Below are 16,245 nucleotides of genomic sequence, written 5' to 3' on the forward strand. Positions count from 1 at the left end.
TGGATGCTGGATGCCACAGGTTGAACCAGAACACACCCCAGGAAGAGGCAGGCGGTGCTGGAGCAGGGGTGGGGGCTGCTCCGCACACACCCCACCCCCAGACGGCTCCCTGCTTGGCCCAGGCAGGACCCTAGACCCCAGGATCTTCTCAGGATGCTCACTGAGGGACATGTGGGGAGAGGCAGAGATGGGGCACAGGAGGGGCTGGGATGCCAAGGGGCAGGGGCTGCCACCAGGGGCTCCCGGACCCTCATCGTCATGCTGCGCACACACCCCTAACCAGGCAGCCAGTGAAATGTCACCCTAGCCATCCTGGAAGCACTGGGCATTTGGGGGAGCCCCACGGGGTCGGGGGAAGGTCGTCTGTAATGATCAGAGGGACCCCGTGGTCCCGGGGGGGAGGGCAGCCAACCGGAGGGCATTCCATTCCTGGGGGGAGCTGGCCTGGAGGGAGGGAGGTCAGAGCCAGCTGAGGGTGGCCTTCGGAGCCAGTGCTGAAAGAGCAGGCGCGCCCAACTGAGACCCCACCCCCACCCCGCACGCGCCTCCTCCCCCGCCCACTGCGGGGCTGGGCTGTGAAGGGTTAAGGCGGGCGGGGCTCTGGCGGGAGGGGCGGTCCCGGCAGCGGCGGGCTGAGCGCTCGGTGATCGGCCATGGGCGCGCGCTCAGGCGCAGGGACACGCGGGGCCGGCACACCGCCCGAGGCCCCTTGGGCCACGCCGGTAGCGGTAGGGGTGGTACCCGTGGGCCATGGAAGAGCCCGGGGACCCCGGTGGGCTCAGCCTGGACGAAGGTAAGGGGGAGCAGTAGGGGCTCAAGGAAGAGGCTGTAACTGCCCTGCAGGGAGCCAGGGTCAGACGCTGAACTGCCCATCGGTGACCCACTGAGCCCACTTGGGCAGGGCTTGACCCCTTCCCCCAGGGGTCTCCGGGACAACCCCATCCCATAAGCACCTGCACACCCCTGTCCCCCGCATCGTCCGCCACTGTGCCAGCATCTCTGCAAAAAGTGGAGACAACCCCGATGGGCGGGGGGGAGGAGGTGCCCCGGCGGAGCTGACGGACACCTGACCTCCAGTCTGCCCCCGTGGGGCACCAGCCTCAGTGCGGGGGGGGGGTGTCAGATCTGGGGTATCCTGACCTGTGGGACCCGGGGGCTCGCCTGGTCCAACCCCCTCCCACCCCCTTCACCCAGGGCAGCGCCGGCGCCCCAAGCCTCGTCAGCACCATGGACAGGGCAGCAGCTGCTTCTCCCTGAGGCGCCCGCGGTGGTTTGCTGAGCCCTCAGGGTTCCGCCAGGCTCCCCCCCTCCCCCCCGTGGGAGATTTCTTGCTCGGATCTGTCACTCAGTCCTGACCTGCGGCCCCGGGCACGGCCCTGGGCAGACAGCATAGATCAACAGGGCTGGCAGGCGCCCTCCAAGGCTGCCGGGAGCTGCCCAGCACCAAGGAGCTTAGGTGCAGGGTGTCAGGGCCCGTCCCCGCAGGGACCCGATGGGGCAGCACTTCTCAGGCAGCATTTGCTCCCTGCCAGGAATGGGGAGAAGCAGAGAGGGGAGATGGGCCAGAGCCACCACAGCTGTAGCTGGAGGGACCGGAACTTCCTGACTAAGGGCTGAGACCCCCCCAAGGAGAGTTGAGCTTGCCTTCTGGCCATTTGTCTGGAGCCCGGTTGTTCTGGACTTAATTAGTTCTTCCCTCTGATTGGTGTGGACACACGGGAGGGACTGTGGAGCCTCGGAGAGCAGGCGGGGGAGTGGAGACATTACTGCCAGGTCGTCTGAGGGCGAGACCCTGGCGGTGCCTTTGATGGGCTGTGTGACCACAGGCAGACAACAACCCTCTCTGAGTCTCTTGTGGAAGACAGCGATGGCGTGGAGTTGCCTTGGTAGAGTGTCTGTGAGCAGAGTGCGCCCTGTGTGTGGGATGCTCCAGGATGCCTGTCCCCTCACCACCCCCTTCTCTTGCTGAGATGCCCTTTATGAGTGGAGGACAGCATGGCAGTGGAGGGCTGGTGGTGCAGACACTCCTGGCTTGGCTGTGTGCTTGGGCCGCTCGTCGGGACACCCCCCCGGATGACCACAGCCCCCATGCCAGTGTGGGGCAGGGGTCCCATAGTGGCTGGTCCTTGGGGAGAGCCTGGCCCAGCACATCCCTGCCTATCTGGCCTGCAGAGAGATCCATGAATCAGCCAGCCTTGGTCAACCTTGGTCAGAACCAAGAGTTCCGGGGTGCGGGATGCCTGCCTGCGAACCAAGGGGGCGACCGGCTGCCCCCAGGGTCCAGGGAGGCCTGACACACCCAGGCTCTGCAGCCAGGAAGGGAAGAGCCCTGGTCCTGGGAGGGGAGGAGGAGGGCAGCAGCAGGGCCTGAGGCCCCTCGTGCCCCCATTGCCTGGGTCAGGGTCTCAGCTGGCCTCGAGGGGGAGACATGTGGCCTGGCCCTTGTCTGCTGGGAGGAGTGTGCTGCGCCCCTCCCCCCACACCCCGGGAGAGAACAGTCTCAAATGTGCAGCTGAGGACAGAGCAGATGGGCTGGAGTCTTGGGTCCGGCCCCCCATCTGCACAGCTAATGAGCCGATGGCTTAGCTTCCAAGCTCCTGGCACCTTTCTCCTGGAAAGCCGGGGGACGGGCAGGGCGTGAGCGAGGGGCGCAGAGGCCAGGACAGGGTGCGAGCGAGGGGCGCAGAGGCCAGCTCCATGCTCCTTGCAGGCTGTCGGGGGCAGAGGCATCGAGGAGGGAGGAGTAATCAGAAGTGCCTGTTTCTTCTGGGACTTTGCTCCCAGCACGGCTTACGTGGGCTTCTGCCGGCTGGACAGACTTCCTGTGTGGAAAAGGCCCCTCGGGCAGGGTGACGGACACCCTTTCCAGGACGGGATGTTTTGTCCGGCTCTTGAGAGCTGGAGGGAGAGGACACTGCCCATCCCGAATGGGTCGGTGTGCCAGCCAGGGACAGCTGGCCCTTGAAGACTCCAGGCTGGGGCCTCGGGTGCCGGACGATCGGGTGAAGAGAAGAGGAAGCTGTTCTCAGTCCCAGTGACTCGTGTTGGTCCTGGGTTCACAGTGATCGGGCCCTGGCCCCGGTCAGCTGAGCTGCTGACCTTTGGAAACTGCCTGTTGTTCAGGCCCCTGTGGTGGCACTGACCATGGGCCGGGTGTGGGTGGCCCCTCCTGCACCCCCTCCCAGGTCCACGGTGGGCACGTGGGGGGACAGAATCGAGGGAAGTCAGGGTGACGCTCAGGGAGGTCCCATCCCCAGCCACACGGGGACAAGATAGAGGGGACTTTAGGAAGTCAAGTTGGGAGAGCCCAGCTACTTCTGGAGAGTCCTCAAGGTGCCTGAGGCCCCAGGGCTCTCGAGGAAGCTGCCCTGGCCGGCAGGAGCGGCGGGGCCCAGGGATCAGTCCACGGGCTCAGCCTTCTTCTGTTTCCTATTGCCTCCGTGGCTCCGTGCCCACTCTGCCGGCGGCCGTCCAGCCCCGCCAGCTGCCGCCTGCCTCCTGCGCAGGCCCAGGTGGGTGTGGGGTGGGGACGGCCGGTTCCGCCAGTGAAGGGAGGACCCCCAACCCCCCCAACCTGCGGGAGTTTCCTCTCCTCCCAGCAGGCAGGCCCAGTCCATCTGGTGACTTTTCAGGAACATGCCCCCACCCTCAGAGCCGCTGGAAGTCTCTCTCTGCTTCTCCAGCCCCTCCCGGGGGCTCCCGGGGGTAGGCCCATCAGACAAAGCCGACAAAGCTGGGCACCTGCCTCCAGGGAGGCCAGGCCGATGTGGCTGTGTGATGGCCGTCCTGCCCCCTCCCGGCCTCTGCTCAGCCAGTGCCTGGGAGATGAGGGTCGGGGTCTGGGACAGGAGCCCCCAGAGCCCATGAACCAGGGCACCTGTGAGGGCAGGCTATAAATAGAGTCCTCTCCCCACACGACTGTCCAGTGTGATTAATGCCACTGCCGTGGCTGAGCTGGGGGCCACCAAGACAGGAGGAGGCAAAGGGAGAGCCACTGCGGGAAAGACCCTCACCGGTGTGAACAGGCCCTGGGCTCTGCTGGGCAGGCAGAGGAAAGCAGGATATTGGGACCCCACCCTGTGTTGAAGACCCATGTCCCCGTGGTGCCCAGCAGCCTCAGTGACAGTGTGGTGGCCCATTGCATGGGAAGGGGTTTCTGCAGCGGGAGGGCACTGGGCACCGGATACCCACTGCTTCAGGAGCCTGGACAGCTGTGGACTCCTGGCCCCTCACACCCTACCGGGTGACAGACAGAAAGTTCCCGCTGGCCTTCCCTCAGGGCTGGTCCTGGCAGGATCCTGTGTCACCGGCTAGGAATGGGCCAGGCTGCTGCCGTCCCCTGCCCAGAAGCGCAGGCACCCCGGGCCTCCGTGGGTGGCAGGTGCGGGCCCGGGCCCGGGGCCGGTCAGTCGGCAGGGGGGGGGCGGGACATCGCTGGCTGCCAGAGCCCGTCTCCACCCGATGACACTCTCAGGAAAGGGTGGGGTGGCCTGAAGCAGCCCAGAGGGGCAGAGCAAAGTCTGGCTGGTCCACCCCCATGATGCCCTCGGGCCCCCTTGCTTCTGAGCCAGGTGATGCCGCGGGGCTAGGCCCCCCTGCCCACAAAACTCTCTCCTGGCTCTTGCTAGAAGGCTGAGCCTCTGGCCCCACGGCGAGGATGCTGTGGGAGGAGAGAGGCACATCCTGGCAGGTGGAGTGTCCAGCATGAAGCCCCATCCCCGGCTGCTCCCCTGTCCCCCGGCCCTCCCCCAGTCTTGTCTGGGGCCAGCCCTGGGCCTCGCTGGCCTGGCCAACCGCCCCCCCCTCCCCCCAGGGTCTGCTGCCCTCGTGCAGACCCTCGGGCCAGTCCTGGCTCCTGTGCCCCCTGGGCGCTGGGCACGGTCACCCTGGAGTCCTGCCTGGGGCGGGGAGGGGGACTTGAGGGAGCCGACTCGCACTCCCTGATAAAATAAAAATAGTTGGGAGGAGGCGCCCAGACGGGCAGGGGGAGGGGGGCGCGAGCTGCTTCTCAGACGTTTAAATAATCTCCGCCATATGTGTGTGGGCCTGTCCCTCCCTCCTGTGAGGCGCTGGCCAGGGGCCGGGCCGATCCCCCGTGGGTGCACGCGGGAGCCCGGTGCAGCAGCTGGGGCCTGCTGACCTCTTCCTCTTCTTCTCCACCCAAGCACAGCCTGAGTGCCCGCTGCATGCGGAACTGGCCCCGGTGGAGAGCAGAGATGCGGCTCGGGGCGACAGGGGGGGTGCTGAGGACCGGTGAGGGCTGTGGCAGGGACAGGCCGGCCTCCAGGCCAGTGGAGCCTCGGGCTCCGTGTGTCCGGCCGTTGCTGTCTGTTCTGAGTCAAGTGGACACGGAAGGGCTCCCTTGAAGATCCTTCAAAAAGGCAGAGAAATGTCGGAGGGGAGAGGGGCTGGCGGGGGGGGGGGGGGGGCGCTGCCCAGCCTGGGACCCAGGGCCGGTGCCCTCAGGGAGGGGGGAGGAACGCGCCCCACACCCTGACCCCTGCGCTCATTTGCTCAGTGAAGGGGCAAGGGAGGGCCTGACCCGTGCGCACACCCATCGTGGACGGGGGCCCATGACACCTCAAGAGTGCCGGTGAGTGCGCGTGCTCGCACAGGGGAGCCTTTGGGCATCGTTTGTGGGCTTTGTTGCGCTTTCCAGCCCTCCCAGGGAAGAGGCGGGGGTGCTGACCGCCCCTGGCCTCTTGCCCCCTCCTGTGTGAGGGCAGGCTCAGCCTCCAGTGTAAAAAGGAAAAAGCCAGTGCTGGCCAGCTTCTGATGGCGAGGACGTTTCCCCCTTGGGGAAGCTGCCACCGTGTCCCGTGGCCACTGGAGGAATCGAGGAGGGAGGGCCTGTGGGGCATCCTCTGACAGACAGGGAAACTGAGGCATGGAGACAGGCAGGCCATCCGAGTCAGCGGTTCAGCCACGGTGCAGGGCCGAGCTGAGGAAGGTCATGGGGACCTTTCCTCTGGGGTGTCAGTGTGGGGGGAGCCCTCCCTGTGCCCTCGCCCCCCCTGGGAGGGGGTGCCACCCGTTCATCTGTGCCGGGCGCGTCCAGGCACCAGCCTCCTCGGGGACGGCAGCCGAAGGTGCCGGCACTGGCTGGTGGTGGCCAAGCCCTGGAGGCTGGACGGCCACTAGCTGACCAGTGACGGCCATGCCGGGCGCTGACTCGTGTCACCTCGTGGGGCTGGCTTGGCGGCCTTGGCACCAGGGGCCCAGCCTGTGCTTCTGCTGTGGGCCAGTCCTGAATGGCACAGGGACAGAGCAAGACAGGACAGGGTGGTCCCTGCCTGGCGGTGCCCCGGGGGATCAGGCAGTGTGCAGATGAATGTGTGCAGTCTCGTCCGGAAGCCACGGGGCAGGCGGGAGGATGCTCAGAGGAGCAACTCAGGTCACAGGACTGAGAGCCAGGAGAGGTGTGTGGGGCAGGCGTGAGGAGGAAGTGGCTGGGGGGACCCCTGGAACCCTCCTGCCCCTTCCTGGCGAGGCTCCTGGCTGACCCGGGTAGGTCAAGTGTAGACTGGTTCCAGGCTCTGGAGGCCAAGTGTGGAGACTGAGCCCCCGCAGGGCTGGTGACATGTGGCTGCTCTGGCGGCCACATCTATGGCACTGTTGGGGCTGGAGGTGGGGACCGACCAGGGAGTGGACTCTGGCTGGGGTCAGGGTGCTGGGATGTCAGTCTTCCCCGGACGCTCTGGGCGGCTGGTGCTCGCAGGCCAGGCGGGGTGGTGGCGAGTGTCCTGGGTGCGGAGGGAGTGAGCCCATGGGTGGGGTGGGCTGGGCTCCTATCCCTCCCGGTGTTGGCCTGGGTCTGCTCCCACGCAGCACCTGGGGTGGGGGTTTTCTCCGGTCCTGGGACCTGTTCCCTTCTGTGACCCTGAAGGAGGGGGGGGGGCTGGCTCTGGTGACCACCTGTGGACACGGGGGCCCGGCTCGTGCGTTTGGGGACCTGGTCAATGGTAGGTGCCCCTGCTCTGTGCTTGGTTCTTTTGGGCTCTGCTGCCCCTCCCTTAGAGGCCTGGGGCTCAGCCCCTGTGGGGGAGGGTGGGAAGGGAGGAACTTGCCTCCGCTTTGGGGGGCTGAGCCATCGGGGTTTGGGGCCTGTCCTGGGTTCAAGCCCAGCTTGGCAATCGCCTGGGGCATGGCCTTTGCGGGTACCCAGCATGCTCAGCGGCACTGTGGGGGCAACATGGTGTCCCCAGAGTCAGGAGCCCCCCCCCCCCACGGTGTCCTCAGACCCTGGTCAGAGTGTCAGAGCTCAGGTGGGGTCACCAGGGTCTTGCGGGCAACAGAGGGGCTTTGGTGGCAGAGCCCCGCATCAGGCTGGGCTGATTGGACCGTCCTCCGCCGGGTCAGTGAGGACCACCCTGGGCTGGCTGAGGAGGACTCAGGGGTGCAGGGCCACTCAGTGTGGGTCCCCTCCTGGGCCCCCTGCCCAGGGAGATTAGGGCACCAGAGTCCCCCCTGGCTGATGGCAGGAGACCATTGATTTGGGCTGAGAGTCCAGGGGCCTGACCCGAGGATGGCAGGGTGTGGCCGGCTCAGGGAGCTTTTGTCCGGGGGGAGGTGAGAAGACCCCAGAAAGGGGCCAGGTGTGGGGGAGGAAAGAGGCGCAGGTGTGACCAGGTGTAACCTGGGTTTGAAGAGCCGCAGGCTTTGAGGCAGGAGGGGATGCCCCAGCGTCAGGGAGGGTCCGCCGATGGAATGGGGCCGTGACACAGGACCGGCAGGTGCGGCCTGGGGAGCCAGCCTCGGACCTGCCTCCCGGCCTCCTGCTCTGGTCCCTCTGCCCCGCTCCAGCTGCCCCCCGAACACGCGGAGGCTGTCAGGGCTCCGCAGCCGCGTCTCCTGGAGGAGACCTAGGACCCTTTCTCTTTCTAGAGGCTGGTGGCTTCCTAACCTGATTCCACATAGTGCCGCCTCCTGAAGGGACTGACTCGGAGCCGCTCTGGCAAAGGCTCCTAATTGGGTTCTGGCATTTGGCTTTGAGTCGACTGCGTTGGCTCTGGTCAGGTGGGGCCCTGTTCCCTGTGGTCAGCCTGGGACGCCCATCACTAGCTCCTCATGGCCTGCCGCCTCCCCACCCCCCGCCCCCCACTCCGACCTCGGACCGGGCTGTGCCCAGCTCTGTGGCCCAGGCCCCAGCCACTCGCCTCTGTGCTGGGGACGGAAAGGTGACAGCCCAGTGATGCCTGGGTAGGGGGCACGCAGGGGACCAGGGGCTCAGCGGCAGACGGGCTCCGAGGTCCTCGGGACCGGGTGCCAGTCCTCGCGGCTGCTGGTCGATGTGACCGTCAGGTGGGGTTCTGCCCCTCGGGCCTCGCGCCCTGGGAGAGGGGGGCGTGCCACCGTCTGTCTGTCTTTGCCCAGCTCTCCTCCTCGTGTCCAGAGCTGCCCGCCCCAAAGGGCTGTCCTCATCTGGGCCTTCGCTGGTGTCGCCGTGAGTGGGCCTCGTGTCCGGTCAGCAGATGTGCAAGCAGGTCCTCCCTGGGCCCGGCTCTCCCCCACCAGGCCGGGCCCACCAAGGGAGGGCAGCCTCTGGGGGCAGAGCTCGGCGACGAATGCGCCCAGGGCAGTGGGCCGCCTCCCGGAGCTCTCTGCCCCAGGGGCTTGTCCTTGGGAGCTGAGGCGGCACAGCCGGGGGCCCGGAGCAGGATGAGGCGTCTGGGAGCACGGGACCCAGGCTCGGGGACCGGCAACTGTCCCTCCAGGGCTAGGAGTCGAAGCAGAAAGGGGCCCCCCGTGTCCCAGGCCCTCCCCGGGCCAGACAGGCCTGGGCAGGCAGCCCGCCCAGCTCGGCTCCTGGTTGCGGCCCACGGAGGGCTGGACACTGAGGGTGGGGTTCTGCTGCTCCCGTCACCCCTCACCCCCACCCTGGGGACCACAGGAGCCCCTCAGAGACCCTGGCAAGTACCAGGGACGTGGGCTTGGGAGCTGGCGATTCTGGGGCTCAGGCTGGGACAGAGAAGGGGCAGCAGGGAGGGCGGTGGGGGGACAGTGGACGGTCCCATGAGGACCGTCACCCCAGGCCTTACAGCGGTGTTCTTTGGGTCCTGGAGTGGCCTCTCTGTCTTGCCTGTTGTCGCTCAGCCGGGATGTGGGGGCTGCCTGCTGCCCTCCTGGTCTCCAGCTGGGAGTTCCCTTGGCCTAAATCCTCTGGCCAGCTGGGCTGGACCCAGGCTTGGATTAGCACAGGGGATTGGGCAGGGGGTGGGCGGGGCTGGCAGAGGCCCTGCGGCTGCCCTGCCCTCAGACTCTGGGACGCTGCTTCTTTGGGGATCCCTTCGTGGCCCTGGTGGATGGGCAGGCTGACCTGGGGGCCATCTAGGACGGCAGGTGACGGTTGGGCCAATGCCAGAGGGACCTGGGAGCAGCCCCGCGGGGGCCTCGCAAGGCTCTAAGCAGGAGGAGGAGGAGGAGGAAGAGAGAAGGAGGGCCCGTGGAGCCCCTGTGCCACCCGCCATTGCCTGACCTGCGGCTGAGGCGGGGTGGGGGACGCGGGCGTCCTTTGGCCTCCGTGAGCCACCCCTGGCCATCGTCCTGGCATGTCTGTCCCCTGGCCATCTACCCCCAGCCGGACCGGGGGAACAGTGGCCTGCCTGGCAGAGGCCCTCCTCTGGGTCGGAGCGAGCGTGGCCGTGTCCCCGCCGTGGCAGCTCGGCCCGCTAGGTAAGGGGGCAGGCCTGGCCCTCCTCGGCGGGAGTGCCACCTCAGAGCCACAGGGGCCAGGAGGGTGGGGGCTGCTTCTGGGCGTGCAAAAGGCCCCCCTCCTCCAAAGCAAACCTATGACCTCCTGCCCCTCGGGTCTCCCTCTGGGGGTCATGGGGCTCCCGCTGCACCCCCGGCCCACCTGTCTGACCCCAGGGCGCCAGGCAGGCAGCAGGGAGGGTGGGGGTTCGGGGATCAGGGGCAGGGCTGTGGTGGGCATGCTGGCTGGGCACTCAGGTGGCTACAAAACTTTTGCTGAGGGGTCCCTGGCACTTTGCAGGGGTGGGGGTGGCACCTTCAGCCGGGATGCGCTGGGGCTAGCGTGCTGGTGAGGGATGAGACCGCGCCTAGAGGGGGGCAGAATGCCCCTCACTGGTGTGAGACAGGGGTGGGGTGGAGGCCTGCCCGGCCGGTGATGGGAAGGTTGTGTCTGTTCTGGCTGGGCCGGCCCACGGAAGGCCCCACTTGGGACTGTGTCCCGCGCCCCTGGGGCCTGGTCTGGGTGCCCCTTCTGGAACCTGTTCTGGCCTCTGCACCCGCCCCTCTCCCCCTGTCCTGCCTTATCCCTCCCCTCTTGCTACCTGTGCACCAGCAGCCTCACCTGTGTCCTCATTGCTCGGAGTCTCTGTGGAGCTCAGCCTCCCTGTGGGCTCTCCCACCACCACCCTGGAGTGTGAGGAGTCCCACTGGCTGGTCTCCTCGGGTGGCATTGCCTCCAGGGGGTCCCTTAGTGGGTGGGTCATGTGGGGTTGAATTATCGATGCTGCAGCAGTCCTGGGCTTTCTGTAAGTAGGTGTGAAGGGCCCGGGGGGCTGGGGCTGACCCATCCCCGGCCTGGAGCCCCAGAGCCTGCAACCTCTCCAGCCCTGGGGGGCTGCTGGCCTGGCTGGGACCCCCTCCCCTCAGGACCTGGGAGACGTGAGAGCTGCAGACAGGAGGCCTAGTGGACAGAAGAGGGGAAGGGAGGGCGGGGAGGGGTGCTGGGAGGAGGGTTTGTGTTCTGGAGCTGAAGCCTGGTGCTGCCTTGACCTCCCGGGGCCCCAGTCTGTGGCCTCTAGGGACAGACCCTCACCCTTCCTGCAGGGAGGAGGAGGAGGCCGGCTTTCCCCAGTGGCACGGGAAGCAGGTGCAGGCTCCCAGGTTAGACCACGGCCTGGCCACCCACAGAGGCCCTTATGCACGGCAGCTCCTGAGCATGGCCTCAGCCACCACAGCCCCTCGTGTGTCATAGGCATTGGGGCAGGTCACGGCAGTCACTGGGGCTGGGATGGACACGGTGGCTGGAGTGAAGCGAAACCAAGCTGCAGAGGAACAGGGTCCTGCCTGGGACCTCGCCTGGCCCGGGGCAGTCGGGGAGGGTGGCCGTGGCCGGGGCTGGGTGGCTCGGTCTGTTTCTGAGCTTGGGCCTGTGGCCCGGGCCAGCGCCTGGGGGTATGAACCCGCCCCCGCGGAGGGCCGGTGGGCGGGCGGGCGGACGGTCTCTGCACCCCTTGTGCACGGGGTGGTGGGCGGTAGGGCTGGCCCGGCTCTCACGGCGCCCCGTCTGTCTTTGTGTCGGTTGTCTTCTGCCCGCCGTGTCCATGACGCCCAGTGGAGAGATGCATGAGCGCCATGCAGGCGGGGACCCAGATGGTGAAGCTCCGCGGCAGCTCCAAAGGCCTGGTCCGCTTCTACTTCCTGGACGAGCATCGCTCCTGCATCCGCTGGCGGCCCTCGCGCAAGAACGAGAAGGCCAAGAGTGAGCAGGCGGCCTTGGGGGGCGGGGGGAGCTGGGGGCTGCCTTGGGGGAAGCGGGCTGCCCCGGGGGGCGGAGCTGGGAGCTGCCCTGGGGGGGAGCGGGCGGCCACGAGGCAGCTGGGGAAGTCTCCAGGGGCCTCCGGGCCCGACACAGGCATCTGGTTGGCCTTGCGGTTTCGAGGTGATCTCTGGGCGTCAGGCGCAGAGGGATCAGGGCCTGTAGGACTGTGGGGACTGAGAGCCCATCTGGGATGGTCTGAGGAGCCAAAAAAAGGCCCTTCCTTCAGTGTAGCCGGGTCTAGACCTGCCATAAACAGAGAGAGAGACCCTTGCGGGGCACATGGAGGGCAGGGCTTCAGTGCCACATGTTAGCTCAGGGGACCTGGGGCATGAGGACTGGCATGGGGCGTGGGGGCTGCAGGGCCGCCCAGGGTAGGAGGGGGCCTGGGCTGGAGGGTTCTTGCAGGGGTGGAAGGGCGAGGTGGACGTCGGAGCAGGGCCTGTCAGGGACCAGGCTGGAGGCAGGAAGGGACACGTCAGGGTCCATCCAGGCCCGGAGAGACCCAGCTGCACCAGGGCAGGGCCTCAGCTGCGCAGTTGCCAAGGGCACAGCTGCCGCCATGGGGCCTGGGAGCCTTGGCGCGGAGCCCCTGGGAGGCATCCTGGTGGTGGGGGGGGGGGGGGGTGCGTGGGGCTGCCCTCTGGGCGCATGATGCTCAGATGGGGCCCCTCCTCTGGGCCCGGCACTGCTCCCCGTACTGGGCATCATGTGGGAGCGGTGATAAGGCAGGGGTGGGCAGGCCGGGACTGGGGGAGGCCGTGTGTGGTACTCAGACCTGACTCTAGCCTTGGAGGATCCTGAGGAGGGAGGAATGGGGGGCAGCTGTCCCCTGCCAGCACCCCCTAGTCTAGGGCCCGGGACCCCCGCCCCTGCCATGCACACGCATGCATGCAGGGAACTGGAGAAGAGAGGTGGGCAGGCCCCCCGCCCTGCAGGCGGGCTCTGTACTCCCGGGAGCTCAGGGGGTGGGAGCAGAGGACAGGAGGGACACCCCCCTCACTGCACGAAGTCCCCCCTCCATCACAGCTCTGCCCAGGATAACTCCCAGAAGGGCACGAGTCTCCCCACCATCACTGCCCTGCCCAGGATAGCTCCCAGAAGGGCACGGAGCCTGCCGTGCAGGGCTGCAGGAGATGGGCGGGTGGTGTTGGGAGGTGGTGAGAGCTGGCAGGAGGGTGCGGGGGTCGGGGCCCAGCCCAGGGGGCCGGGCTCCCAGAGGGGATGCCTGTGCCCTGCACGGCTGGGAGGGGCCCTGCCGCCTGTGCAGGAACAGACCTGAGAACTCGTCTCCTCGTGGTAATTCAGCTTTGGAACGGAGGCCCCGTGGAGCCCCGGGTGCTGTGGCCAGTAATGAAATCCTTGGTGGACCCGGAGCTGGTGCCCGCCGGGCAGGACCCTGCCGCACCCCTGGCCCCGCGGCCTGCTGGAGCCAGAGCCTCCTAGGGAGGCGGCGCGGGATCGGGCCAGTCGCCCTGTCAGAGTGGAGACGCGAGCTGGCTGGAGCCTGACGGACAGAATTGGCCTGTCTGGGCTCCCTCACCCTGCAGCCTCGGCTAGTGCAGAAGCCACGCGCCTGGGGTTGCTAACTAGGGGGAGGGGGCTGCCCCCCGAGAGCACGAGCCTTTCTCACACCCCGGGGGAGTGGGGAGCAGCCCTCAGGGTCAGAGCAGGGCAGGGAGGGGTGGGCTCCCCAGGCTCAGCACATGTGTACATTTTCTTTTCCCCACCCTGACGGTCCCTTGAAACACCCCTTCCCCGGCTCCCCCAGCCTCAGATGGGAAGGGGACCCACAAAGGTACCGGCCTTGTCTCTCGCGGGCCGAGCGGGGCAAGCTGCTGCGGCGGGCGGGGGCGCCAGCCCCTGGGGACAGGCTGTGACGGGCGGCCGCCCCTGCCTGCCCGCAGTCTCCATCGACTCCATCCAGGAGGTGAGTGAAGGGCGGCAGTCCGAGATCTTCCAGCGCTACCCAGACGGCAGCTTCGACCCCAACTGCTGCTTCAGCATCTATCACGGCAGCCACCGTGAGTCGCTGGACCTGGTCTCACCCAGCGGGGACGAGGCGCGCACCTGGGTCACGGGCCTGCGCTACCTCATGGCCGGCATCAGCGACGAGGACAGCCTGGCCCGGCGCCAGCGCACTAGGGACCAATATCCTTGGTCTCGGGGGGCAGGTCCCTGGGTGGGGCTCTCCCGCCCCTGGCCGGGTCACACGTTTGGGGGAGGGGAGGGGGGGGCGCGCTGGGCCTTCTGGACCCGTGTTGGTCCCTGACTCGGCCCTAAAGTGGCTGAAGCAGACATTCGACGAGGCGGACAAGAACGGGGACGGCAGCCTGAGCATCGGCGAGGTTCTGCAGCTGCTGCACAAGCTGAACGTGAACTTGCCCCGGCAGAGGGTGAAGCAGATGTTCCAGGTGGGGTCCCCTGCCTCTGGCACCCCGGGCACAGGCTCTGTGGAGCTGAGGCTGCGTCCGGAGAGGAGGGGTCCTGCCCGAGCGGCGGGAAGTCCTGGGCGGGGTCTCTGGGCCCGCAGTCAGTGGGAGGCCAGGAAGCGGCTTGCCCCTCGCCCTGCGCCCTGCATCTGCTGAGATGCCCCAAGTGGCCACCTCTCTCTCTGCAGCTGTGCGGGGCCCTCCCTGGCAGCCTAGGTATTTGGGGCAGGTGTGGGTCCCTGAAGGAAACCACCCAAAGGAGGCTGCACCCCCTTTCCTCCACTCCCCCCGCCGACTCCCCAGCCTTGATGAGGCACGCCGGCCTGGCGGGGTCCAGGGTGCACACTGGCCCGTGTTGCAGCCTCAGCTCTGGCTCCACGCCCCCTGCAGCCTCCCGGTTGCAACCACCCCGGTGTTAGAAGTTATGAAAATGCATCTGTCAGCTGGGAGGCGGCCTTTATTGTCTGTAATTAGTTTCTCTCTTTCCGGAACTCCTGCTGGAGCAGCGGGAAGGAAAGGTGGCATCATTGGGTCCCGGTTTGTGGAGTTGATGGGCAAGCAGACCCAGGAGGAGGGCGCGCTCTCTGTCTCTCTCTGTCTCTCTCATGTGGGCACATACACACACACACACACACACACACACACGCACACACACAGAGCCAGCTGCTCCACCAGGCACGGCCCCCGGTGGCTTCACTTGTGCTCTCACCATAGACAGCTGGTGGTTCTTGGCCAGAGCGGGGGTGGGGACCCCGCAGCTCAGAGCACAAGGGTCTGTGCATGAATGAAGGGGCGAGTGGGATGCTCTCGGGCTGCTGGTCAGGGACTAGGGGGGCTCACAGGGCCCCTGCCGAGGCAGTGAGGAGCTGTCAGATGGCTCAGGCCTGAAGATCAGCCCCCTACCTGTACCCTGCCTACCCTACCTCCAGGGACAGCTCTGGGCTGAGAGGCCCTTCCAGAATGGTGAGGCTGTCAGGGGCCAGGCAATAGGCTGGCTTAGAACTTGGGGTCCAGCTTGGCCGGTGAGGTGGGAGGAGAGGAGTGTACCCTCACAGAATGGGGTGAGCGCGCACAGAAAGGTCCAGTGCAAAGTCCTGGCTTGAAGATGCACCACGCTGGGAGCTCTGGGGAGCCCATGCCCACCTGCCCCTCTTCTAGGGACACTGGGCCTCTCACGTGCTCTCTGGGCACAGGGGCTCCCCACAGAGCCCTCTGACCAGCCCTCGGCCTGGCTGTGTCTGGGCTCCAACCAGATCCCCTTGAGGAATCCCAGAGCACTGGGGACAGACCCTGCGGCCTGTCTGTGGGGCCTGCAGGTGAGGCGGACTCCGGGCTGGTTCTGGAGGGGGAGTGAGCAACAGGGGTGGGGCACTGATGTTGGCCTAGAGCTGGGGACCCCAGGCCCTGGGTAGCTCAGACCCCAGCAGCCTTGTCCACGGTAGTCCCTGAGTGCCTGGGCCTCCCTGGCCATCTTTGCGGCCGACCTTGCAGGGCTCTGGACCCCAGAGAAGGAGGCCTGGCCTCCAGCCAGGCAGAGCAGCTCTGATAATTAGCGTCAGTCCGGTGGTTGAGGAGTCTCTGTATTGTTTCCACCACCTGGAAGGGCCTAATCAAAGGAAAGATCTGTGTGGTGGGTAAAGAGCGCCTTGAACATAGTTTCATTAAGTCTGAGATAACAGTGGAGTGCAGGCCCGGTGTGGGCCTCGGGCCGCAGAGCAGCTCCAGCCGAGCGTGCCTTCACCTGCTGCAGTCACGGTCTGTGGAAAGAGGGGCCGAGGAATTACATCGGGAGGCAATTCTGGGGCTCAGGGGCCGGGTCTGTCCTTAAGGGCTTCCCGAGGGCTTCATCCTCATAAAATATTCTCATTCACCCCGCGGGCTGGCAGCTGGACAGAGAGCAGGCAGCCACCCCGCGCTGGGCTCCCGGCCAGACTGCCCAGCACAGAACTTGGGGATGGGGGGAGGCCAAATCGCCCTGCGGGCTGGACACTCGACACACTGGGAATCTCTGCCTGGCTCCAGCCACACCCTGGGGAGGGCTGCTGGCCCGGCTCTGTCCCAGGGGGGTCCTTTGGTCTGCAGTGTGAGCCAGAGCCTACAGCCAGAGCCTGGCTGAGCCTGCCGGCTCTCAGACCCAGGGCTGTCCTCAAACCGAGCTCCAGGCACAATGAGGTCTTTGTCTGGTGTCTTCTGGGCCCCTGCACATGTGGCTCTGGGCTCTGGTCCTGTCCCAGCCTTGGCACAGACGCTGGGGTCCTGGGGTGGGATGCTGGGACCTTGCTGGGTGTCCACTTCAGTGCCGAGCCA

At 66.9% G+C, this 16,245-nt stretch overlaps 1 protein-coding gene across 1 annotated transcript in view; it reads left to right on the forward strand.

Moving 5' to 3' along the window:
* The first annotated feature begins 9,533 nt into the window (after positions 1-9,533).
* Positions 9,534-16,245, forward strand: part of PLCH2 (phospholipase C eta 2) — a 28,942-nt gene continuing 22,230 nt past the window's right edge. Inside the window, exons 1-4 of the mRNA XM_053205717.1 lie at positions 9,534-9,672; positions 11,303-11,449; positions 13,414-13,656; positions 13,790-13,920. Of these exons, the coding sequence (XP_053061692.1) occupies positions 9,549-9,672; positions 11,303-11,449; positions 13,414-13,656; positions 13,790-13,920 (645 nt within the window). The 5' untranslated portion in view covers positions 9,534-9,548. The remainder of the gene's footprint in view (positions 9,673-11,302; positions 11,450-13,413; positions 13,657-13,789; positions 13,921-16,245) is intronic.

Source organism: Acinonyx jubatus, chromosome C1 (assembly GCF_027475565.1).
Source record: "Acinonyx jubatus isolate Ajub_Pintada_27869175 chromosome C1, VMU_Ajub_asm_v1.0, whole genome shotgun sequence".
Classification (NCBI taxonomy): Eukaryota; Metazoa; Chordata; class Mammalia; order Carnivora; family Felidae; genus Acinonyx; species Acinonyx jubatus.